This window comes from Uloborus diversus, chromosome 3, assembly GCF_026930045.1.
Source record: "Uloborus diversus isolate 005 chromosome 3, Udiv.v.3.1, whole genome shotgun sequence".
Lineage (NCBI taxonomy): Eukaryota > Metazoa > Arthropoda > Arachnida > Araneae > Uloboridae > Uloborus > Uloborus diversus.
In genome coordinates, this window is record NC_072733.1 from 142,981,632 (window position 1) to 143,009,480 (window position 27,849).

At 33.3% G+C, this 27,849-nt stretch overlaps 1 protein-coding gene across 1 annotated transcript in view; it reads left to right on the plus strand.

Annotated features, from left to right (window-relative positions):
• The window catches only part of LOC129218972 (uncharacterized), a 158,270-nt gene extending 131,167 nt beyond the window's left edge, over positions 1–27,103 (plus strand). The window contains exons 5-8 of the mRNA XM_054853291.1: positions 1,504–1,623; positions 15,272–15,404; positions 22,627–23,043; positions 23,176–27,103. Of these exons, the coding sequence (XP_054709266.1) occupies positions 1,504–1,623; positions 15,272–15,404; positions 22,627–23,043; positions 23,176–26,990 (4,485 nt within the window). The 3' untranslated portion in view covers positions 26,991–27,103. The remainder of the gene's footprint in view (positions 1–1,503; positions 1,624–15,271; positions 15,405–22,626; positions 23,044–23,175) is intronic.
• The last annotated feature ends 746 nt before the right edge of the window (positions 27,104–27,849 follow it).

A 27,849-nucleotide genomic window follows, 5' to 3' on the forward strand; every position in this document is an offset into this window, starting at 1 on the left:
GAACTAATAACGTAGGGTGATTAATACAACTAGGTGACTATTACTCAGCTGTTTCGAGCAAAATTCTACAAATTAATGTTTTTTCACTATTTTGGAGAATTTGAGGACTTGATCAAATATTATTTAAATATTATTTTACTGCCATTTCTAAATTTTTCAAAATTAAAAGTATATATGTTTTTTTTTCGGACAAAAATTTTCAACTAAAGTAAAAAAGTTTTTTTCTCGAAGTTCGTTCGTGGTCTTAGTGGTAGTACCCACCATACGTTGTAGTTCTACGGCAAATAAAAATGAGCAAACGTTCAGTGTTTCAGGTTTTATAATGTTGTTTAAGTGTTTGTTTTTAGAAAATTCTTATTCCTTTATTTTTTAAACAAATCTTCAACTCTTTCAGGGGCAGGACATTTTTTCCAAAACTACTGATCGGCAAAATTATTAGAGTTTGTCTCTAGCATGAAAAAACGTACTTCAACGAATTTTTCTACTATTTTGCTTACTTTTCTATTTTACGACTAATTAAATTACGGCCACTTAAACTAACCGCTGTTCCTGTTGCTTGTTAGACATTATGGTTAGCATTGAATACTACGGATCTTCAACGAATTAAACTGTATTACATTGTTAAAACCAAAGGAAAACTTTAACCCTTTGAGCCACCGTGATTTCGTCTGAAATCATCAATATTTATTACATCTTTTAGCCTATTTTTGAGGCCACTGTGTCACACTGTAAAAACGATTCAGAAACGTTCCTGAAAAATAATGGGCAGCTAATGTGCCCAATTTCTTCCAGTAACATATCTTGGAAAAACCAGTAACGCTTTCCGTTAAAAGTCAGTAACCTTTCTGAAATTAACCTTGAAACTTTATGAAGACGTGCGAAATCTCTGCCCTGTTAAAGCCAGTGATGTCTCTTGAACCTTCTAGAAAAGTTAAGTAGGCTCAGTATAATTGATTAGAACCTTCCTTCTTTACCAAGAAGGCTCCATAAATATCAGAGCGACCACGGCTAAAGCTATGCAAGAAGGAACCAAGCATATCTCTTGCCTGCAATTCCCGCCTTGCAAAGCTGTAGCTATCCATTGATATTTTCGCTCTCATTGGAAGCTTAGTCAGTCTGGACAGGCCGTAAGCAACTTTAGGCCGATGCACTTAATAAACACGCTCATTGAATCTTTAAACTGGTTGCTAAAAATATTTTCCACAACTGTGACAAGTCTGCACGCATGCAACTTGTAGCGATTCAGGAAACTTTTCTGTGATGATACTTGTTTTTACGGGGAAATAGGTGAAAACGTGTGAAATCCCGAGACGTTCTACGGAAATAGCCAGTAACGTTTCGGAATTTTTTTACAGTGCAGTTGACTGAAAAAATATATAAAAAAAATGATTCAAATAAACCCACCGTGTCTCAAGGGGTTACGTTACGTGCGCAATCCTGCGTGCAAAAAAGGTGTTGTTTAGAAAACAATTTAATAATTTTAATTTGTATTTATTTCATTAGATCGCTGATTTCGGCTTATCAAATATTTTTGATGAAAATCGAAGAATGAGTACCTTTTGTGGAAGTGCACTTTATGCTTCGCCAGAAATTGTCAAAGGAATGCCGTATAAAGGCCCAGAGGTAAGTTTAAATGAAACCAAAAGTGAATTTTTCGTTTGGGAATTCTTATGTAGACGAAAGTTATCCTAAACGGGGACACTAACATGTTTTGTTTTACCAGATAACACATGAAAAATAAAGAACATACAAAGTATTTTCCTTTTGGAATATTTTACCATCAGAAAGCAAGGTTGTTGCTCAAAAAATAATAATTAGGATGTGGTAGAACAATATTTTTTCTGTAATATGAGGTAATAAGTCCCTAGTTTGGACAAGCGATTATGTAAAATGTGGTACTGATATGAAACAATAAATCTTAACAGCTAAACTCGCAAGTTTATCTAGAATATTCAGTTATTTGGTGAAAGAAATTAGAGTTAAAATCCCAAAATTGGAACACAAGACGTGTGTTCATATTGTTTTAAGCAGACATTAATTTCTTGAAGAAAAGTAATTAATTTGAAAACTCATAAAATTTATACGCTTTTTCAAGGCTTGAAGAGACTTCACAAACAGTAGGGTGGTGTGGAAAAAAAAATTATTTGCGAGTAGCTTGAGCGACTAGGTATTCTAAATAGTAGCCACTTGCTATTAAAGTCACAAAAAAAAATGGTAGCCACGCAAAAACGAACCCTTCCCCCCCCCCCCCCAAAAAAAAAGAAAAAGAAAGAAAAAGGAGATTGAAAAACGGACTATTTTCAAATACGAGAACATGTTAAAATGTCAGGAATCGTTTTAACTTTAATTCAAAATATTCCGTCTGAAATGAAAGACAAAAAAAAAATGAAAAATCAAAATAACGCTTACTAGAGACTCAATAGATCGGCACAAAGAGGATTGAAAGCGCGTTGTCGTTGACCGATTTCAATGAAATGGTAACCCGTTGGGGGCGAAGCGTTGCGAAATCACGGAAAAGTTGCGATTAGGTCTCCTACACACACGAGGCGTTTAGCTATATTAGCTTTTCGAAAATGTTCATTGTCTACCTGTTGACTGACGTTTTTCTTTGCTTTGACACGAGGCAACTTAATTGAATCAATTTTCTACACGAAAAAATATCAGTAGGATTTATCTATCATTTATTTACAACATTATGTAAATGTAAAGACAAACAATGATTTTTCTTTTTTCCGATGATTAAAAAAGCCTTTGAGAAACAAATTACGCAATAATGTTCAAAAATAAAATTATAAACTAGTTTGATAAAAGAGGTGATAAATGTAATGTAGTCGCTTCAATGTTGCAAACTTTTAAAGACAAAATAATGTGCTCTAGGTACTAAAGTTATGGCATAAAACATAAAGAAATTCTTGCAGAAGTTACCATATTTTTTTATAAAAATAACAAAAAAAAAAAAATGTGTGTGATGCGTAAAAATCAGAGAACTGATCAAAGTTCTCCTCGTATTGTTAGTGGTTTGCCGGTTTTAGAATCGTTGAACTAGTGAGAAACTCAGAAAATCACTAAAAATAGTGAACTGAAAAATAATTTAGTAGTTATAACGATATAGCTTTCTTTCATTGTTTGAAACGCTGTTTTACTTCAGTTAGTCAGAATGTATTCAAAAAATTATAACTACTTTATTTGATATTTCATACACGTAAAAACATCTATAAAATAAGAGCAGTTAAAAAATAATTGACGATTGGAGTTTGAATTCAAAACAAAACTGAAAATGGTAACATTCAGAAATATGCAACAGACAGTGGTAGGAGGGAGAAATGGTCAAGTTTAAAGTATTCTGAGTAGTTCAGATTTCATTACCGCATTCAATTTCTAGAGTGTTCTGTTGATAAAATTATTAATAGCAAATTATTTTACACTCTGACAAACATGCATAAAATATCGGTAAACACTCTATATTTTTTAATTCATCGAATCACAAAAGTTTCTGATACTTGTTCATGCTATAAAATTGATCATTAAAATAAGGATACAAAAGTTAAGTAATGACATCCTAATTTACACAATACAATATGTAAACAAATTCTAATGATGTAATAACTTTAAACACGATCAGAAAGGGAATCTACTACTTCTTAAATTTAACAAAGAGTATCCGAAAAATGTTTTAATACTATCATACAATAGAATGTTCAAAAGCACAACAAATAAATGGATTTGTTCTGTAAAACGATCGCTACAACTTTGAAACAAAAGTAAATTGCGAAGTCAACACCTTGCAACGAGTACTGAGGTACGAATTGCGATGTTATAAGAAACATCGTTGTTTTACACACAATACCGATGAAAAAGAGAGTTGAATTATGAGGGAAATGGATTGAAAAATATAACTAGTAATTACCTTACAGCTTATTATTACAGCTTATAGTTGGCTCTTGTCTGGACACAACAACGGCAAAAATAAAAACATTGCAGTCGACACGTTGAACTCCTACGTTTCTCTTCGAAACGTCACGTCCAGAAAGAGACTTTTCGCGCATCGTTTTGCGCAACTCAAAATAGTTTTTCTCTGTTATTTTACGAAGCAGTATTAAACGATTAAAAAAAAAAAAGTATGTTACTGTACAGTATACAGTATGTTACTGTATGGTACTGTTACAGTATGTTACTGTAAAATTAACTTCTTTTTTTTTTTTGGCAGTGCAGCGAGACAGAAATTCGAAAAAACAGAGAATTTCTTCGTTTATTTCTGATTTTAAATCATTTTACTTCAATGGTTTTCGTAATGCGACGGAAAAAAAAAGTTGCAACGGGTACTCAAGGGTGCTCCCCCTTAGAGCAAGGATGCAACCCCCCCCCCCCCCACCAAAAGAAGAGGAAAATACCCCTCAAAACAAACCCCTGAAAATTTCAATGGCTCAATCTGGGCCATACCCCCCCCTCCTCCCCAGGTAGCAAGGGCGCCCATATAGGGGAGCCAGGGGGCTTGCCCCCCCCCCTTTGAAATTAGAACTTCCTTGCTTTTAGTACTTTTTTCTTTGCAAAAATGTAAAAACATTTTTTCTCCAGCCATTAATGAATAAGTTATTAAAAATGTCAAATTTTAATGACTCAAATCTGTCCTGAAATCAGTTTCCACGGGGAAAATATCCATCTAAACAACGAGGAAAATATTTGAGCCCCCCCCCCCTGCAACTTTGCATATGGGCGCCCATGCCAGGTAGTCACCCCTGAGGTACTACTGCATAAGAAAAGTAAGTGAATCGATTATTTCAGAAAGGGCGTAGGTCACATCTTTTGCAAAATTGAGTTAGCTGAGGTTTTATCATATCTTCATATATATATATAATAGCCAAAACTGATCGAGTAACGCTCTGACGTCACCAACAATTCAAATTATCGTCTGCTTTGAAATTGTAAAATTAGATTTTCAACGAAAAAAAAGAGTGAAGATTATCTCTCTGAAAAAAATATCGTCTGTTTCGCAATCACAGTTATTGGATGAAAATGAATAAAATATTTTTTTTATATATATTTAAAAAGAATAATGGGTTTAGATTTCAGTTTTTGCTTTATTATTGTCTGCGTTTTCTTACCAATTTTATTAGCTCTTGTGGAAAACGATAGATTAGCAAAATTCTGTTTCGTTGATGAACGTTAGTCCTAAAATTACTTTTAGTCTACGTTTTTAAATTTTTTTCGGAAATTTTCAGAATTTAATTCACTAATACATGCTGCTCTCAACGTAGAAAAATCGCGTCTAATTCTGGTGTGAATTAAAAATTTATCCTCATGTTTGCTGATCGTTTTTGTTTCAAATTCATTTCTTTTCTTAGCAAAAAGTATTAAATTAAATCAATAGTATATCACACGCGAGGTTTATTTATTGCAATAGTGGCGATGACTTTAACAATATTTTCTGAAAATGTTGACGAGTTGAGAACAGCTTTATGCTGATTATGATTTGGAAAAGGAAATCCTTAGAAATTTAAAACGTTTGATGAGTGAACAGAATGGTTATTTAACATTGTATATAGAAATCTGCATTCTTTTAAAACATTTCTCTCTCATATGTATCTACTTTAGAGCCATACTAACGTGTCCAAAAATTGTTGTTTTCATGTTATTACTACTTTGCAAGTGGAATCCTATTCCACATTAAGCTATAGCAAAGTTATTCTGTTTTGAAAAACAAAGGAAAAATCCTTTATATTTAACTACCAATGTTTCGAAGTACGAGTCCCTACCTTCGTATACAATAAAAAAAAAACGTTTTTACGTTCTCCTCCAAAGTAATGAAAATATGACTTACGTTAGTCTGGCTTTGAGGTACAGATATTTTTTGGAGTACTTCAAATTTGATGGCCAATCTCTTTGATAACAAGGCAATTTACCCCCGTCATACCATGACGGGTTATTTTCTAGTAAGATTTGAATGCCGTAAATTGGCCTTAAAAAAATTTCTTAAGCTAATGTTTTCACGCCTGGGTCAATCCATACAGGTTCGACGGATAGGTGCGCTCGACCATTTTTATTTTTTTGAAAGTCATGTCCCTAAAAGCTACGTATGAAAGATGTTTAAAACCGCTTTTATTTTTCTCTAAACTGGACCTTTGATTTTTCAGAGGTCATCAAAAGTGATTTTCGTAGTCGAAAATGCAACTTTTAGACCTTTGCATTTTGGCCAAAATCTATTTGAATTACATTTATGACAGTTAGTTTAACTCTTTGATGTTAAAGTGCGTAAGATGGCAGTTTTACATTCTGAGTTACGTAGCTGTAACTTAATGATTAAAATAGTGGCAACAGATTAAAGTTCATGGTCAAATGTAAAAATTTTACTCAATTCAAAGGGGGATAACTGGCGTAGGGGATGGAAACACAAAATGAAATACGGTTAAAAACTAATCAATATAACCATTCTTATAAGAATATGTAATTGTTGCTGTGTGTTTGTGTACCCTTTATAGATCACAACCCCTCAAAAATCGGAAAAAACGACAAAAAAAGACATTTTTAGACTCATCTAAACAAAAAGGGGATGGAATTAAAACTAAAATTTCTTGGCCAATTGAGTATTCCATTCAAGTGCTATACATGCTATATACAGGGTGTTTCAAAATGAATAGCGGGGTTTTAACATGTTATAATATTTATTACACCAAACTTACAGCCACAGGTGATATATCAAATGAAAGCGAAACTCAAACAGTTTTACATAATAGCCTACAAGTGTTCAATGTGAGCACCATTCGTCACTCGGCACACGTCAAGACGATTTGCGAGTTCTTCCCAAACTTTGATGAGTGTCTCATTAGTAATTGCTGCAACAGCTGTTTCAATCCTGTTCCTTAATTCGGGAAGGTCGGCTGGCAGTGGAGGCACATACACACGGTCCTTAATAAACCCCCAAAGATAGAAATCACACGGCGTTAGGTCAGGTGACCATGGAGGCCATGGGAAACAAGCCCTGTCATTAGGCCCCTTAAGGCCAATCCAGCGGTCGGGTACAGTTAGGTGTAGCCAATCGCGTACCTCATTATGCCAGTGAGGCGGCGCACCATCTTGCTGAAAGATGAAGTTTTCTGGTTCATCTTGTGTTAGTTGAGGGAAGAGCCATAGCTGTAAAGTATCCAGATAAGAAGGCGGATTGCAGCAGAAACATTCCACACGCATGCGCACTGATACCAACAAACAAAAAACTGTTTGAGTTTCTCTTTCATTTGATATATCACGTTTGGCTGTAAGTTTGGTGTAATAAATATTATAACATGTTAAAACCCCGCTATTAATTTTGAAACACCCTGTATATTGTTTTGTGCATTTGATTTGTAAAATAGATATAGGTCTTTGAAATCGAGCAATTTTGTTAGTTAATTCACACACTAAAACAGAAATAAAAAGTGTGAAAACTTCATTGCACCTTCTTAATTAATGTATATTATGCTCTAGACAATATATTATACTGAAAAAATATATTGTAAGTATAAAAATAATTATTTTAATTTGATAACACAAAAATATTTGGACATGTACGAGTAGTTGATATTTAATTGGCAGCTTAAGTAGTTAATTTCTAGACTATACTGATAATCTACACACAAATTTTCAATACATACAAACATACGCTCTGTATATTAACATATCTAAATTGCCTTAACCCTTTCAGGGGCGGTGGTCGCGCTGTGAAACCAACAATTTCTAAAAAATTTTCTCTTTTTTTTCCAAATGTTTTGAATCAAGATCGCTTGAGTCCTCTTCTTTTGAGTTCAATAAACAAAATGAAATGGCAGAACAACAAAAAAATATTATTTTCGTAGGCTCAATCATTTTTCCAATTTTTGGGAGGCTGTAATCTATAAAGGGTGCACAAACACACAGCAACAGTTACATATTCGTATTAGCATGGTTCCAGTGATTAGTTTTCGCCGCATTTCATTTTGTGTTTCCGTCCCTTACGCGAGTTATCCCCCTTTGAAATGAGCAAAATTTTTACATTTGACTTTGAACTTTAATCTGTTGCCATTATTTTAATTATTAAGTTACAGCTACGTAACTCAGCATGTAAGACTATCATCTTATGCACTTTGACATCAAAGCGTTAAATTAACTGTCATAAATGTAATTCAAATAGATTTTGGCCAAAATGCAAAGGTCTAAAAGTCCCATTTTTGACTACGAAAATCACTTTTGATGACCTCTGAAAAAATCAACGCTCCAGTTTAGAGAAAAAATAAAAGTGGTTTTAAGCATCTTTTATATGCAGCTTTTAGGGATATGAGTTTCAAAAAAATTAAAAATGGTCGAGCGCACTCATCCGTCGAACCTGTAAGGATTGCTTGGCCTTGGTTTTTAAAAAGAAATTTAGCAACGCAGAAAATAAAAGCGATAGAAATTTTAAAATTACGTTTGAATGGTTTATGATTTTTTAAATGCAAAATGTCAAACATTCTACAAAAAGGCGAAAATCAAAGCAGTACCCGTACACATACATGTCTTCTTTCTCTGCCGTTTTCCATTCGATTATTTTTTTTTTCTTCAATTTATGGAATCGATCACTGTTATGGTCTTCCCTGTTTTCGCGCATTTCACTCCTCTAAGAAATGTCAAAGAGCTGCTTCACTCCTTAAAAAAAAAAAAAAAAAAAAAAAAAAAAAAAAAAAAAAAAAACAGTAATATCTCCATTTCTCAATGTGTACATTATAACACTTGAGCTGTACATTTAATTTACGGTACAGTAAATGTAACTGTTTGGCAATTATTAAAGAAAGTAATCTTTGAATTGAGTTACAGAACTAAGTACGTAAACACATTTAGTCCTTAAAGGTCATACATAAGGTAAGTACACGTTTATAAGTTAGACCGAAGCTGAAAAGACTATTTACACACTTTTTTTTTTTAATCTTTCGAACATGCAAATGCATACACCGGGTAGTAAAAAGTAAGCTTGAAAAATTCATAAAAACCCCAAAAAGTAGCTGAAATAAAAAGCAATTTACATAGTTATACTTGTTTGCAACTTTAGTTGACTATGATGTCACGACGCGCGGAAGAAAAAACGAGTTAACAGATAAAACGTCACACTTACTAGCAAATAAGAGGACATCGCCACCTGTCTATGAGCTGCTATTGGCTGGCGCGTTTGATTCAAATGGATAAATGCTCGGCTGGTAAAATTGAAAATATTTAAAGATTGACAGAAATTATGACAAAAAAAAAAGGTTACGTATCCGCGGGTTTAGCTAACTAATCCAATTTCTAAAGCGAAGAGCGTAATTTCACCCGAATATCGGACAAAGCACTAGGAACTATTTCCTTCGCTTGGCCTCAGTTCATTTCTCCATAGTCAAGTAAGCTTGTAGACGAGTATAGCATTATTAGATTTTGGTAAAAAACTGTCTACTGTTATTCAAATTAAGGTAAGTGCACCTATCTTGCATCTACACTAGAAGCGGCGAACGTCTTCGAAAAATAAATCTAATAAGACTTTTTCCCAAGCTAGGTGCATCCCTTAAAAAATAATAAGGGATAGGTTTTAGAGAACCACCTAGCTAGAGAAAAAAGTCTTATTATCCTTATTTTTTGAAGACGTTTTCCACTTCTGGTATAGTAACCACTTACCACTGTAGGTCATTTACCTTAAACAACTTCACTAACAGAGCTTTATCTTTCGCGCTGAGCATTTTTAATCACATTCATGGCTCAAAATGGGTTGATTGTTAGCCAGCACGAGTTTGTATACCCGTCCTTTTTATGCATTTCCATCAAAAGCATCTTGAACCAGTGCTATTCATCGGCTTTTATTTCCGTCCTAGAAAACATTTTCGTAACCGAGTAATGCAGTATCTGCTAACCTGTTGTCATTTCGACTATATTTCCAGCTATTATGATTTTTTAAATTTTATACGAACTTCGTTTTCACTCCCTGTCGTATTTGCATATGTCTGTCAAAGTGGCTCGTAAAGCTTGACCATGGAGAGATAACGGATGACCTTGAAGTGGAACCATCATTTGTATCATTTGTAATTGGTATAATCATCCAGAAAGAGCCGAGTAGTACGTCCTCACTGATCCTATCTGTTAAAAAATGACTAAAAACAACAAATGATACAAATGACGTTTCCACTTCAAGGTAATCCGCCATCTCTCCGTGGTCAGGCTTTGCCAGTACCATCCATCGGCAGTTTTATTTATTTTCTTTGATATTGAAGTGAAACTTTTTATGTGAGGACTTTGAAATTCTGATCGGCAAACTTTTCTGTAACAGAAGTAACGTGTTTTTTTTTATTTTTTTTTATATATGACGAAAAGTCGCACACACGCTCTTCTCGTTTTCTTTCTTTCTCGTTGTCCGTGATTGTGTGTACTGCGTTGAGTACAGTTGTTAGCTATTAACAGAGCATCCGTTGAAACACGTGCGTATAACCAACGCATTTCGAGTGTTCTTTAGTGCTCTTGTTGTTTATAATCTATTTTCTTCAATAAAATATGCAATTTTATTGTGAGTTTGCCTGAAACGTCCGAGGCTCCAAGTTTAACACTGCGATTTTCAATCTCATTGCGACTGTGCCGCCATATTAATATGTGTGGCAACTGCATTGGAGAAACTGGTATCTGAATTTCAGACGTGTTATTTGATTGCTGTTTGACTGTTTCAGCTAATAAAAGGAAAATATTTCATTCATTCATATTTAAAGCAAATTTCGTAGGATGAGTTTTGTCCAACTTTTCATCTTTTTTTTTTTTTTTTTTTTAACGTCATATCAACTAGCGACTTCCCTGTGATTCAAACGTTTCATTCTATCGCGTGTCTTTATTAGTCCTGGATCTGACAGCACTTCTGTAGGAAAGTTTGAGTAGGGAGAATTTTTTTTTCAAAAATGCTTAGTAGGTATCCTAGAAAGTATTTTGGACTCGGGTGGACATCCGCCACCTGGTCACTTCTCCTGCTATGACGTCATCAAAGATGGCGGCATCTCGATCGCATAAAAGTATTTTGGACTCGGGTGGACATCCGCCAACTGGTCACTTCTCCTGCTATGACGTCATCAAAGATGGCGGCATCTCGATCGCATAAATGCTCATATTTATTTTAATACTTGACTTTTTTGCGTGATTCTTGCACATTTTTATACTAATTTATATTAACTAGTTTACTTTTAAGTTACAGTGTTAAAGTTTTCCCGAAAAAGTAGTTTAAAAACAATTTATTTTATTGTTTTTTATTTATTTTCCTTTTTTTAAAATTCACTCTTTAAAATTATTTTTTCAACTGTCAATCATTGAACAACCGTTTAAAATTATACTCAAAAACTATTTGCGTAAAAAAATGTTTATTTGCCATTTTCACCTGATGTGACTAATCAATCAGAATGTTTATTAGTCGCTCCACTTAGGCGCGTCCTATAGGCGGCGCAGACATAACATTCGAGCGCGTTGTTATTCTTCGAAGTAGTAAGTTGGCAGCCATTGAACTATATGATGTGTTTTGAGTGCGACAGGGGATGGTTCTTGAGATGATGAAACGCTGTTAATCTGAATGTTTCTTTTGTTCGAGATTTATCGACATAAAATTGAGATGTGGATATTATTAAATTGTCGAGAGTGTCAAAAGACAGCAAAAGAGACCTCAAACCAGTTGAAAAGACTTGCATTATCTGTAATAAAAGTGACAATAGTGTGATAAGTACAGAAAACGGTGGTGAAAAATCAGGGCCGCTGCAAAATTGCGAAATGACGTAGTTACTAAGCGTTTGAACGCGTTAAGTGAGGAAGAGTTGTTTTACTACCATTTGAATAATGCATGCTATAAGCAATACTGTCATGAGAAACCTCTTTTACAGCTTCAAAATGAGAAGGAAAAATTAAAAGATGAAGATGACGGCATCATTAGATTACTGCTCAGTCGAATGTGCAGGAAAGTTTAAAGAAATCTGGAAGGAAGCGTGCACGTTATCACAGTCCACAACAGGAGGTATTCTTCATCGATTACAATTGTGTATCATATGTAACCATGTATCACATAATCGCATTTGCGAGAAGTACAGAATAAGTGAGTATCCAGAGCTAAGGAGTTTTTAAAAGTCACCTTATACTTAGAAGATTATGTTTTCACTCGCACTTGTGATTTGGAGGATGTATCAAGTTTTCGGCGCCGATCTTTTGTGCTATGACAAGTGTATTTCTGGATATTTATTGAAGTACAACGAAAACTTGAAGCAGATGACAAGAGTACACCTCCAGTTTCAGAAAAGGTGGCAGCCTTTTCGCTTATCGCTCGTGACATCGAATCTGGACTGCATGAATGTTATGGATGCACGCTCAGTTACATTCGAGACAAGTTTAATATACAAAATAAGGGCATCAAAATCAGCAACAAGAAGCTTAAACTAATGCTGTGTGATTGCTTTCAAAATGACATTACTTTCGCCAAACCTAAAGAGGCAAACAAACCGATTATGTTTTTTTTTCTGTGAATCTTCAAACAGAAGAAGTTGCAGATGTCCTTAGAAGCTGCAATCCTGTAACAGAATGCGCCATTCTACTAAGAGACGCATTGCAGGGGCTAGATTTCGAGCTCAGCGATAAATTTGGTGATGCGCACGACCTTAAAAGATCTTGGACAAAGTAAAATACTTGATGTTTTAATAAACTTTTTCAGTACATCGTTTGACATAGATCCAAACTCCATGAAAGAAGTTGACAATGAACAAGACGAGGAAGGAAAAAGGAAGTATCCTTAGAATTGGTATCTTAAGGCACAAGCGTTATTACAAATAATGTACTTTAACATGCATCGTGGAACTAAAAAAAACTCCATTACATATGATGATGGGCGAAGAAATACATGAGAAATGCAAAAGTAAAACATTGATAACAAGCTTGAATCATCTCGGCTTCAGTGTCAGCTACAGTGAGGTCATTCGTCACCACGATAATCTTGCACAATATGCTCTTAAACAGTCTCCTACTGCAGTACCAATGCCCAGTCATTTTAAGACAGATTCATATACGATTGGCGCTTTCAATAACTTTGACCACGAAGAATCTACTTTATCCGGTATAGGAGACTCTCATGACAATGTGTGCGTACTATTCCAAGATAAACAGCAATACATATCAGTTAAACCATGCTCATCGGAAACTGGTATCACACGAGGTATGAGCTATCTGAAAACTGTTCATTGACCAAGGGTTAATGGTAAAACCACAAAAAAGTGCATTGTTAAAAGAGCTGGAAACATCTTATGGTAGCACCAGTGAGGATACCTGGATCAAGTCTGACGATAAAACTTGCTTTATAGTCGACGTCATGAACTCTGTACGAAAGGTTATGACAAATGAAAAAAAAAACCTTTGGTGGAGCTGTTTCAGATTTTTCGTCATACATCGGGAGCATCACCAAGAACTGTGGAAGAGTAGATCACACTTTTGACAGTTATCGCAAATTTTCTCCTAAAAAGTCTGAAAGGGTGCAAAGAGAAGGTAGTAGCATCGTTATAGATGTGGTCAAAATCTCAGAAGATCTTCCATTGCCTGTCCAACTCAGCAGCTTTTGGTGATCTTCAAGAAACAAATTGCGATGTTGAAAAAGTTTATTGCTGATACACTGACAGCTTCTTTCACTCAAACACCACATAATACCAACCACACTTTTAGTGCCTTTCATGGTGATGAAGACGATGATGTAATATTTAACTGTACATCTGTGCGAAGTGGAAAACAGATAAATCATCCAGAATTAAACTGTCCGACAGTAGTGGAAGCTGACTTCAGAATATTTATTCATTCAAAACATGCATCCCTGTGTGCGTTCACTAAAATCGTTATTGTTAGCGCCGACACTGATATAATGGTGTTAGCTTTGTTTCACTATCTTACTTTTTAAGGATTTGTTGTTCAGGGACTTTTGGTGCGTAGTGGAGTTGGTGATTCTACACGATTCTTATCTGTTAATGATATTCACCGAAAAATAGGTGAAAACTTGTCTTCGCTGCTTCCTGCCATCCACGTACTATCTGGATCAGATTATACAAGTAGATTTCGTACCAAAATATCTGCTCTTCATTGTGCATCTGTAGAGTATTTGGAGAGTTTTGGCGTATCATCTGATTGGGTTTATATAGAGCAAAGCCTTAAATCTGCAGAAGAATACTTAGTGCAAGTACTGCAAAAAGGGTCATTCTGTAAATCTTTAGATGAACTTAGGTTATATGGCTGTATCATCATGCGAAAAATATTGACACTGATAAATTGCCGCGTACTAGCAGAAGTGCTAAGGGCCACTTATTAAGATCATATTTTTACACATACCTACAACGACATTGTATTGACGATGTTGCTGTTGACTTAGATCCTTGTGAAATTGGTTTTGCAGTGGTAGATGATGATTTGATGCCAGAAAAGAACTTGCAGAGATTTCCAACTGATTTTATTGATGCATGTAATTACTTAAAATGTGTCAAATCTTCCTGTACTTGCAGAGCAAATGAAGTAACCTGTTGCTCTTTTTGTAAGTGTAATAGTACAGGTTTGCAACCAACTCGTAACAACTCCTTTTAAATATAATTTTATTAGAAGCAAAAAAAAAATAGTTATTAAGTTATAGCAGTAGTAAAAATACATTGCTATTCGCCTTGTAACTATAACTTGTACACTAATTGTAACTGACTGGCCGAATTTTCATTTTTGTTGATTAAGTATTAACATTAATTTGGGATTATATGGGGACGAAAGCGCGCGCCCGCCATCTTTGATAACGTCATAGCTAATAAATGTACGAAATGCCAGGTGTCTACATAAGCTCTAAATGCTTTTTAGGACACCTACTAAACATTTCTGAAGAAAAATTCTCCGTACTCAATCTTCCTATCGATGTACTAAGTATTTATGAGAGCGAGCGGCCGCCATCTTTGATGACGTCATAGCAGGAAAAGTGACCAGGTGGCGGATGTCCACCCGAGTCCAAAATACTTTCTAAGACACCTACTAAACATTTTTGAAAAGAAACTCTCCCTACTCGAACTTTCCTACAGAAGTGCTGTCAGATCCTGGACTATATCTACAGGCTGCAATTATTCATTCATTTATTATTATTATTTTTAATGTTTAAAAAATATTGCGGGTGTCTTCTACACACTTTTTGCTCTCTCGCTGCTTTCTAGTCTTTCTGAAGAAAAAACAAACATTGTTTTAATTTTAAAAAATCTTAAGCGTAGTTTTTACTTATGTTAAATGTATATTTGAGCTTGAATTCATATTACAGGTAGATTGCTGGAGTTTAGGAGTCCTTCTCTACACCCTGATCTACGGCAGAATGCCTTTCGATGGAAGAAACTTTAAAGAACTAGTCTCTCAGATTTCTGAAGGAAGATATGAAGAGCCCGTGCAAAAGTCTGGTGAGAGAATTAGAAATAAGTAATCTACTTGTCCAAAAGCTTATGGTGGACCGACCAAGTATCCATATATTTCTTGCTATATTATGCTATACATTTTTTTTTTTTTTTTTTTTGTGAGCACATGCGTTAAGGAAGCTATTCTTTTAATATCTAGTTTCAATTCTTTCTATACTTTTTTTCATTTCATCTTGAAAGAACATGCTTTTATTATTTTCAAATCGTAACTTCAATGCAAATGAGCAGCATCCTCTCAACAGTTTTCGACATATCGAGATGCATTTAAAAATATTTCTGTGTTACTGTAGGAAAATATCGAATTTGGTGAAATATTAACTTAGCTTTATTATATAATTGAACTTCATTAAGTTGTATTTGCATACTTATTCAATCTGATGCTCTTTGTTTATTTATTTAGTCTGAACTGTGTCTAGCAGTACAATTTTGAAATATTTTGAATACAACTCTAATAAAACTTAAATGAATAAAATTTGCTGAGCAAAAGCAGTCAGGCCAAATATCAGCAACGATTTTTTTTTTTTTTTTTTTTTTTTGCCATTTACGATAACCAATACGGTCTAACTTCTAATTTAAATTCTAATTATTAGAACTGAAATCCAATTAGTTTTCGAGATATTTGATGTTTCCTGAGCTTTTTGAGAGTGAGTGGTGAGTATCGATACTGTGCAAAAACGTTTCCTACCATTGCGATCTTCAAATACGTTTTTCTCAGACTTCTGCTTTTGTCGATCCAAGTGTTTTCAAAAAACTAATGCTATTTTTTCTGTTCAAGATGTAGTAATGATTTTTTTTACATGTTTTCATTTGCGTGTACAACAAAAAGCTAGAATAAATTTAGGTCAGACAAGTATTTTTTTTTTTAATCAACAGTTAATATTTATAGAATTTTCTTGTTTTTCGAAGTTTATCTACAAAAATAATTTTTAAAATTTTTTAAAGAGTCAACTTTCTTTTGAATCCATATTAACCTTTGATCCCAATAACTCAAATCACTTCAAATTTTGAAAAATGTAGGATTTCAAATTAAGCATTTTACAAAAGTTTTGAAAAACTTCTTTTTTTTTTTTTTAACTTAAAAATAGCGGCAACTGACTTTTTTTTAGAATCTGTTTAAACTTTAAGCTAAAAACAATCCAATTATGATTTTTAATAATATTGTTTCAATAAATAAATAAATAAATAAATGGTACTGAGTTGCCTTAAAAAGCGTTTCGCGTTATTTTTGTTAAACAGTTATCGACTCACCAACAGAAATTGCCACTTCATTACTTGAGCGATTTCACGCAAAGAGGAATTTTTCACATAGTTGAAAAAAAAAGACGAAATTCATTTTGAAATTTCTAATTTCTTATAGTAAGATGCTAGAGAAAGTTTTCAATATTGAAAAATAATCATCACTTAACATTAGGAAAAGAAATTTAAAAATTTCTAATTTTCATTAAAATGAGATAAAGAGTTTTTGTGACAAATTTGTTAAAAATGACACTTTAAATAAAAGTTTTGATCGAAAATAACGAACATGCTATCTCTGCAATCATAAGACACTAGAGACAACTTTTCTTCATCTTCTTTTTTAAATTGCCGCATATTTCTTTTCTTACTATGTAATCAATCTGCTTCAAAGTTTCTTCCAAACAATCTGAGGACCTTCTCCATACTCTGAGATCCTGTGTCAATGAGTTAGATTAGCGATTGAATTATGCATCATTCCACCACAAATGTAAAATATGTGTAAATCAAACTATTTAAATGTAATGCTTATTTATTTATTATTATTAGTTTATATGCTTTTTTAAGTATTTTGTGGTCATTGAATAGTCTGTGTGCGTGTAAAAATTTCACATTAAGATTATTCTTTCACATATAGGAATGATGAATGCGGGAGTGAGAGATATAATCAATATTATTAGCTGGTAAAAATTGCACCTAATGTCAAAAAAAAAAAAAAAAAACGTAAGTTAGTGGGTCCAAATACCGCCCACTAAAAGGTAATTTGCTTCCCAAAGTCTAAATATTTTGCAAATACAGGGATAAAATTTGTGAGAAATTGTTGTGATCTTATGAGGTTAGAAATTCACGCAATAAAATTTCACTATCATTAGCATGTTAGACATGTAACTAAAATAATCTAAACAATTCATTTCTAAAAAGATGTTTTTAATACCTTCCACATTGTGTTTCAAATATTACCTACAAAGAACGTGTTGGAAAATCAAATAAATTACACACTACGTGCCAAAAAAATACCTTCAAATTGCTTCTGAGATGATTCTTGCTGATCCTTATGCAAAATGACCCCCTGAATCCAAATATGATCACCGTTTTTCCCCCATCCCATCCCATCCCACTTCTTGTATATGGCGACACCCCCCCCCCCTTTTTTTCCGTTTTTGACAGTTTCATAGGTATTATTTTTATTTTGAGTGATAAGGAGCATTATACGAGCCATTAATACTCGTCTCAGGGGCTAGATAGGTACAAAGTTCAAAAACATGAACATTTGGAAAAAGTTAGGAGACTCGTGGGGTATTTCCTCCGCCCCTAAAATATTTTTTAAATCATCAAAACTAATCTTTCTTTTACTACGGTTCTTTTTTACAGTTTTTCACTTATTTTTTAGCGTGCAACCAGAGTATAGGACTCACTTCTATAAGCCCCATGTACAAAAAAATTTCAATTTTTTTTTTTCAATCGGAAGCACTGTATTTTGCATAGTCAGAGTTGCATTACAGGTCTTCACTAAAGAACATTACCGTATTATTCAACTTACATTCCCAAACGTAATTAATTATGATTAAAAATGAACTTGGATATGCTTATTATAAAGTAACATTAATGTAGAAATTTATATTTTTGGGGATCCACCGGCTCCATTGCTTATTACATCTTTATATAGTGAAAACGATGGGGCAGAGCACCATCAAAAATGTAAATAGTCATTAATGCTATATTATAAGCATACTTAAAGTTCATTTTAATCTTAATTATATCTGTGAATATAAGTTAAATTTTACGGGAAGGCTCTTTCCTGAAGATGTGCGATGCGATTCTGACTATGCAAGATGCGATACTTCCAATATATATATATATATATATATATATATATATATATATATATATATATATATATATATATATATATATATATATATATATATTACAACGTGAATTTTTTTTTCCGTACATATGGATGATAGTCCTATGCTCTGGTTTTGTGCCAGACAATAAGTGAAAAAATTGTAAAATAAATCCCTAAAAAAGGATCAATTTTGATGACTTTAAAAACATTTCAGGGGAATTCCCCCCCCCCCCAATGAGTCTCCCAACTTGCTCCAAATGTTCATGCTTTTGAACTGTATATCTCTCTAGCCCTTCGAAAGAGTTTTAATGGCTAATATAGTGCTTCTTTTTCCTCAAAATAAAAATAATAGCTATGAAACTGTTGAAAACTGGAAAAAAAAAGGGGGCACCATTTCCAAAAAGTGGGACGTAATGGGTGAAAACGGTGGTCATATTAGGATTCAGGGGATCATTTTATGTAAGAATCAGCAAGAATTATGTCCAATTGCACAGTTCTTTCACCACACAGTGTGGTTTAAGAATAAATAATATTTTATTTTTACTTGTATTTGCACGCACTTTAGAAAACATGTAGCGGGCTATCAAACTAAAATCGTAGAAAATGCAAAATATTTGTCTTTCATTTTCTTTTGTTACTGTTTTCATAAAACCAACCAACCCGTTTTTTTTCCTTGGAGGGTATTGTAATACTACTGGCGACAACAGCTGCTGATCCAATCCTGGAATTTGATGTAGAGGGTAATGAAAGGGATGATATTGGTTGATATTACTATGATCAGACCTAGGGGATGTTACTGAGGAGTTTCAACGGATGTTCTCGCCTTTGCTCCTTCTTTCTGTGTATCGCCTGTATGATGGCGATGGATTTAGTGGGGCATATTAGGAATTATTCAACAGAAAAACATGGTGGCCTGTTCTGCCAGATTTGCAATGCACTCAAACTCAATACAACTTGAGCAATAGCACATTAAACTTACATTTACGTAGCGTTAGTGAAACAATGGAGTTCACCTAATTACTACTGACTATTTTCGTAATACATACAATATTTTCATAGACCACTTCACAAGAAAATCTAAAAACATTCCCAGCCGAAAATCAGATACCCTTGTGTGATCAAAATTTTGTGCTAGCTGCTGTTGCTAATGGGTTATTCCATGCGAAATCAGCAAAATTCGCAAAAAAGTGGTGGCCGCATGGTAACAGATTTTTATGAAATTTGGTATAGAGGTTCCTTTTATGCCTATATAAAAATATCTAAAATATTTTTGCTTAAAATTTTTTATTTAAATAGTTATATGCGATTGAAAATTGGTCAAATTGAACAGCATTCTCATAAATGCTAAATGTTGCACTTTTGAAGGCTTGTATCTTATTAACTATTTAATGAAAACATAAAAGTTATATGTTTTTGCAATCTATAGAGTAGGGTAATCAATCTGATATCAGTAAAATTTTCAAAGTTATTATAGTTAACTTTTAGCCGAGTCTCAAAAACTGAAAATATTTCAATTTTCTCATAATTAAGCATTTAATTTTTTTAATCTCAATCTTTAAGGAATGCATTAGCTTTGATGAAATTAATACCCAATAATGTGCTAAGTATCATAAAAGAAATACCTTACTTTTGAAGTTGTATCTTAACTCATTTGTCTTCAAAATCAGTTTTAAACTCAGTGACATTTTGTAAAATGATGATTTTCCCCTTCACGTACACACAAAAATTCAAATGAGGGAAAATTCAGACAACTTTAAAATTCTTCAAGAATATAGAGCTGTGTTTCTACTATTTGCTTGAAGAAACTCGAAATTGGTTTTTGATTTCCAAACGTAAAATAAAATTCAGAAAAATAGCATTTTCTTTCTGTTTTATGGGTCAATCCATACAGGCTCGACGGATGGTTGCGCTCGACTATTTTTAATTTTTTTGAAATTCATATCCCTAAAAGCTGCATATGAAAGATGTTTAAAACTTCTTTTATTTTTTTCTCTCAACTTTGATTTTTTGGAGGTCATCAAAAGTGATTTTCGTAGTCAAAAATGGGACTTTTAGACCTTTGCATTTTGGCCAAAATCTATTTGAATTACATTTATGACAGTTAATTTAACGCTTTGATGTTAAAGTGTATAAGCTGGTAGTCTTACATGCTGAGTTACGTAGCTGTACGTTAATAATTAAAATAATGGCAACAGGATAAAGTTCAAGACCAAATGTAAAAATTTTACTCATTTCAAAGGGGGATAACTCGCGTAAGGGACGGAAACACAAAATGAAATACGGCGAAAACTAATCACTGGAACCATGCTAAAAAGGGTATGTAACTGTTGCTGTGTGTTTGTGTACCCTTTATAGATTACAGCCCCTCAAAATTCGGAAAAATGACAAAAATGACATTTTTAGACCCCTATAAACCAAAAGGGGATTGAATTAAAAATAAAATTTCCTGGCCAATTGAATATTCGATTCAAGTACTATACATGTTATACATATTGTTTCTTTTATTTGGTTTGTAAAAAAGATACAGGTCTTTGAAATTAAGCAATTTCGCTAATCAATTCACACACTAAAACAGAAATAATAAGTGTAAAAACTTCATGGCACCTTCTTAAATTACGTATATTGTGCCCTATATAATACATTATGCTGAAAAAACATATTGTAATTTTCAAAATAATTATTTTAATTTGATAACTTAGAAATATTTGGACATGAATGAGAAGTTTATACTGTGTGGAACCTGTATTGATTGACCCTTATGTGAAATAAAGAGAATTCAAAGAACTTGATAAACGACTAAATGATACAAAAGCAAGTAAAATTGACATTTATTTCAATTTAAAAAAATGTACATTTCAGCATGTACTTCATAAACATGCTTTTGAGAAAATGAAACACGAAAAAAATGGTTAGTTTTGCTAAACTTACCAAATAAAAAGAAATAACTAATGAAATTTTACCTTAGTTCAAGTTACTCTAGTAACAAAAATACGCTGATACCAATGATTAAAATTTAGTAGCATCTAAAAGACACTTCGATATATTATGTAAAAAAAATTGAGCAAATTTAGAGCATTCACTCATTTTCAAAAAAAACATCTGAAATAGAGGAAAAAATGAAATTTTTGGAAATTTTCGATTTTTTTAAGTACAATTTCGTCATCAAGAAATTCATAAAAAGTTACTATATTAGAGCAGATAGTTACTTATAGATAGTTTTTCAATCTGAATCAATTTTACTGTTATTTTTTCATTAAAAGAGCTAGAAGAGTGATTTAAAATCTGAAGTAAATATGCAAAATTTCAATCTTTGTTAATATCTCAGATTCAAAAAAAAAAGATCCGAGTAAATGTTACTTTGCTCTTTCTCAATAGAGATTTGTTTATAGAATGCGGAAATATTTATTTTTTAAGTGTACGTTTATAACTTATGGAGTTATTGAGTCACAAATTGACAGCAATGAACTGAAAATTTAGGCTTAGCGTAAGCATCAACTTCTAATTTCAATAACAAAGCAACAAACAGTTTTTAAACTTTCATACTTTGCATTTCCTCATAGATATGCATGGTTTACCTAAATAAAAATCTTCATTGATATCTGTGACATGTCAGCCACAGCTGATTTGCTCATTTCGCATGGAATGACCCTAATGTGAAGATTTTGTAGAGTGCACTGTCTAACTCTGGTCATAAGGAAATTACGGTAGGAAATATCAGGACAATTCACGCAAAGTAAACTTCATTAAATCCCGTTAAAAACAACAAACAAATATGGTTATACCAGCTAGCGTGCATTTTTGTAACTTTTACTTTGTGAAATTATATCCAGCTTCTCTATGTGCTTCAGCCTCCGACTTCTCTCCTGAGTTGAAAAACTGCTCTTGAAATTCCAAGAAATTTAAAAATTTTGAAACTACTTAGAAAAAAATGTTGCAGCACAAAAAAGAAAAAAAAAAGAAAATCAAGCAGTTTTTGTTCAGCTTTCTACTATTAATGTGTACAATTATTTGGATTATTCCTCGGTTGTCTTTGTAAGGTGTCTTTTTATTTTATTTTTATGGGGTTTGTTTTCTAATTGCATAAAGTGATAAAATACATTTTCATTGAATGCTTTCTATTTTTAGATGCGAGCAATTTGATCCGACGACTGCTCACGCCCGAAATCTCTCTCAGATCAACGATATTGGATGTATGCAAGGACGATTGGGTAAATAAAGGCTACGATGTTTCTCTTCTTGAAGCTGCAGAAAGTATGTGTTCAGCAAGAAATTTTCAAAAGGAGCATTTATTGCCTACGAAGCTGTGCCAAGAAATAAACGCTAAAATTGATTGTGATAGAACAGTCATTAAGAAAAGTACCCCACAAATGAAACAACAAAAAACCATTCCGCTAAAAAATTGCACCCCTTTGGGAAATCCCTCTGAAAACGGCACGAGTGATGCTAAAAATTTACATTTACCAGCATTGTACGATCAGATTCTAAACTATGATGTTCGTTTCGTGGTTAATAAACTTATTTCAGCTGTTGAAATACTTATTAGCAAGTCCCCAACGAGAAAAAATGATTTTAAACAACCAACGCTTTCAAACAACAAATATATATTTTCCAATGGCTCGAGACCAAAAAACGGAGAAAATGTGAATTCTGAATATGTCATTCCTATTTTTGAAGTTACTAGTATAGTGCCCACAGTAAAAGAAAGCATAAAAAACGACACAAAACAAAAAATCTCTTTACCGAATGGTGTGGTACAACCTAGAGACTTAAAGAAAATCGACACTGCAAAGAATCAAATAAGACAAGAAAAAAAACATGTTTTTCACGGACCATCTTTGAGAGATGAAATGAAGAATGCAATATTCGGTCATGAAGTACCCAAACAGTTGACAGAAACTACAGTCCTACAAAGTGAGGCGACTAATTTCGAATCCATACAGGAGCATAAGGAAATTTGTGAAAAAGAAATACGAAACAATATAAAACTCATGTACTCTTCAAGCAATTCTAAAGATGATTTTAATGCAAAAGAGGAAACAAATTTCATTCAACTTCATGAACTTGACGTCCCAGTTAGTCGCAAACCATCTCCAAAACCGAAACGGCGGTATGACAATCATTCACACGGCCAAAAGAATATAAGTCCTTTTGTTAGGACAAAAAATCACGTTCTTACGTTAGCACGCATATTATCTTCCAATTACGAGCAAATAGTAATGAATTCTTTCAAAAAGCCTGAAAAGAAAAGAAAACTTCCTGGAAAAGTCACCATTCCTGCTAACTTTGACTCAAATGCATCTCGAGAATCGGTTGCTATAGAAAGAGAGAAAATTGTTCTTTTCCCTACTGTAAGCGTGTCAGAAAACAGGGAAAAGATTGAAAGAAAAATTGAAAAGATAAAGAAAGCCGCTTTGAATATGCAACTAAAATGGCAATATAATCCAAAGAATCGGTTAAAAATTGAGAAATATTTGAGATCACAAGCAAAAAAGATGCAGGATTTAGTATGTGATGAGCAAAGGTATTTGAGACTTAGCAGAAACAACGTCAAACTTCACGCTTCATTCACAAGTTTTTCAGATATATGTTGCTGCTTTGTTGCCAAAACGATGAACAATTTCATAACAGACGACCACAATGTAAGCGAGTTCTGTCAAAGACCAGAGGAGCAAGCTGAGGAATCTGAAGTTGCCGCATTCAATAAGATAAAATCAAGTGCAAAAACTGGTTTCAATTTAAGAGACATTCAAAACATACCGCCAAATAAATTTAAAAAGTGTCAGCACGGCTATTCTAGAACAATACCTTCTGCATATTTGGAGTTAGGAAATTTGCTAAGATCGAAGTCGGAAATCAAATTATCTGGAGACTTTTTAAAACATGTTTCTTTCCATAATGATGACTTAAATTCTAAAAAGCAATTTCTCGACTTAAAAAGCTATAATTTTGACTCTGAGAAGGCAAAGAATTCAACTGATACGTATGCGGATTTTGCAAACGTGAAATCAATGATGCTACAGAGATCAGTCAGTGATTCGGTGATAGTACGGATTCATAAAGCTTTTGCAATTAATAATGTTGTCGATAATCAGTCTAGTACATACCATAATGAATCAAAATTTCAAAAACTCTTTAAGCAAAATTGTACACTGTTACAAAATCATGTTAGTGAAAAATCACGATTGCGTAACGAAAAGTCACGTAACATTCAATCATTCAATTTGCCAGATAATGCTCAATTATTCGATACAAAACAAGAAACAGAAATTAAAAATTTAAACCAATGCGAAACTCCGAAGAAACCTTCAATACTTCGAGCTAGAAGTACGAGCATTATAGCCGACTGCGGAGAGAAATTTTGCTATGATTTGAAGCATTATATCAACCATTTAGCAACGACACCTTTAGTTAATTTCAAGGAAAATAATGGTATGAAATCGCTTTTTGAAAACACTCGTGCTGATGATATAAATGTTTCATTATCGTCATTAACTCGTAACCAAACTCATGAGAAAAGCTCTGAAAATGGTGTTCAAAGAAGAAATACCTTGTGCGGTGCTATGCCAAATAATGATCCACACTTGGATGACTACCACTTAGGAAATGAGGATTTAGAAAGTTTTCTCTGGAATTTTTACAAGGAACAGAACAGTCTGCTTTCAAAGGAACAAAATGGTGCACAGTTTTCAAGTTCTCCAAACCTAAATCCTTCTCCAAAAGAGAGTCTAAGGAATGAAGATAGCAAAAGTATGAATAACCTTCCCTCGGAAATCAATATGCTTGAAAAATATTCAATTCGTAATTTTGAAAGTCGATTAGCATCTTCAACACAAACATTGGATGACATTTACTCATCCAACTTCGGAAAAGAATTAAATTTTCTGAGACAGAATACCGTTAATAATGACTTGTCTGGAAATTTGAACCATACAAAATCAATGAGTGACGGAGTTCTAACAGAAGAAGAAAGAAACGAAATCTTGCGAAAATTTTTTACTGAAAATGAAACATCACACATACACCTTTTGGATCCTTGTAACAATAAAACAGCATCATACTTTTCTGTGATGTTAACTGATTTAGAAAAAAAAGAGCAGCTTCATCGAACAAAAGGTAATAACAAGTCGCGACGATATTCAAGAAGGGTACCCAATCTCGAAAAAAGAAGGAAGTCAGATCACAATGGAAAATCTTTTCTGCAACTTTTATCTTTAAAAAGGATAGAAGAAGCAGAAAAAGAGCTTGAAAGATCACAAAAAGCGATTGTAGATGAAATTGAAGAAAATCCCGGCTCACTTCTTGAAGCTTTGAAAACTTATGGTTATAAAAATGTAATTTCCCAAAGATTTCAGGGCTCTGAACTGGATTCAGAAGATGCGTACAGCATGAAGTACCCTTACTGGCTTAGTGCAAAAAATCTCAAAGCTGATATTCCACACTTGCAGTACAGATATTATGATGCTTCTTACCCTCAGAGTGATACGAACTGTCTAGAATATGAAGATTTTAACTCAGCAGACAACATTTCTTTCAGCAGTACACCGATATTTAACGAAAATCCGCATTCTTTTCATAGTGGAGTGCTGCCGAACATTCACAATAATAAATTTACACCAAGAAGCGGAAAAGCCACAAATTCTTATGAATTTCATTATAATTTCAACGGAGGAGCAATGTCAAGTCCATACGATTTCCAATATGATTTTGATGAAGGCACATCACCATATTTTTACAAAACGGAACCTAGTTCTAAGCAAAAAGAAAACAAACAGACATTTTATGACTGGTTATCGGCCAATTTTGATGAATATCAAAGTCCAAAAAAACTTAACCCTTCGGTATTTAACCCAGAAGAAAATATATACAGTGCTGATATTTCCAAATCATGTTCTTCTATGAAGACAGAGAGGACAAGGTCTTTCGAAGATGAACCTTTACCAGATTTTTCAAATAGAAACGAAAATATGTTTGCAAATAACTTCGAAAATTACGAAACTGAAAAAAATAGAACTCTTGCATCAGATTACTCCGAGTATAAAAAAGCTTGCACTGTTGATAAATGTCGTTTGACTTCGGCCATTTCAATTGATGACGATGAAAGAGAGGAGTCGGTGCAAGATCGAATTTGGAGGAAAAGCTTCTACTCGCGGTTTAATAATTCAGCATTGTCAAGAAAGGAAAAGACAAATTTCTTAGAATCGGACTTTTCTTCAGAAAGTAGAGCCAACCATTCGTACATTTCTCCGAAGTTAAAAAATTGCGAAAAAAATGGATTTCTTAATAGCTATGACCTTAGCAAAGCTACTCAAATTAAACGAACTCCTTCTACAAAGAAGTACAGTTCGTCGATTGACAAACTAAACAATTCAAAAGGTAAATATTCAAAATCTTTATTCAAAGACGAAGCAGAGTTGAGCGCAGTAAATAGTCCATTCACGAAAATAAAAAATAATATTGCAAGAGAAGAAGATTCTGAACCAGAACATTAAAAGAATTCCATATCTGAATTTAATTGCTTTTAGTTTATTGATTTCAATACTTGAAGCTGCTGCATTGGAGTCTGAAAGTTTATATAGAATATAAGTTTCAAGTTATGTATGAAAATAAAGCTTTTTTTTTCATTTTTAGGTTTTATTGTTTTACGAACAAAAATATCCGGCTTTGCCTGTGTCAGTAATAATTATGAGAAACAATCTCTACTTACATTCGTTTTCTGCTAAAACTGAAAGAACTCAAAGCACACCGCTTGACTTGATTGAAAATCGAGCTTCCTTCTTACCCATAAAAGTAAAATGGCAATAATCATGAAGAACAAAATAGTATTCTTTTAGAAAAGAAAATACGACATTTAAGCATATACCAATTTGAGGAATTTCCAAAATATGAAATTAAACTGCACTTGTTTAAAAAGATTTATTAGTTAATTTTTATTGTTATTATTATTATTTTTCAATATAATCTGAAACCTTCTCTATATGGCTATTGAAGTACAAACTGTTTTTAAAAATGTAGCCGCCCGTAATCCAACTACTGATTTAGTTATTTTGGGAAATTTCAATTATTGTAAGTTCTTGATGCGATTCAAAATGTTACCAAATTTGCGGTAATAGATTTGGGATACCTTGAATAAAGGCTCTCCCTGCCTACTTTGTAAAACTGTCTACTATTACTGATTTTCGTCGAAGAGATATTGTCGCCAAATACTGAGATACTTCTGGTGACCATAAAATGATGCTTAAGAGACAGTTTTTTTAAGGATCAGGCAGGCTGGATAGTTGACACTTTTGATTTTGCATAAATTTTCAGCGCATGTCCTTCATTTAAAACTACTAAACACGTGTTTTTTTA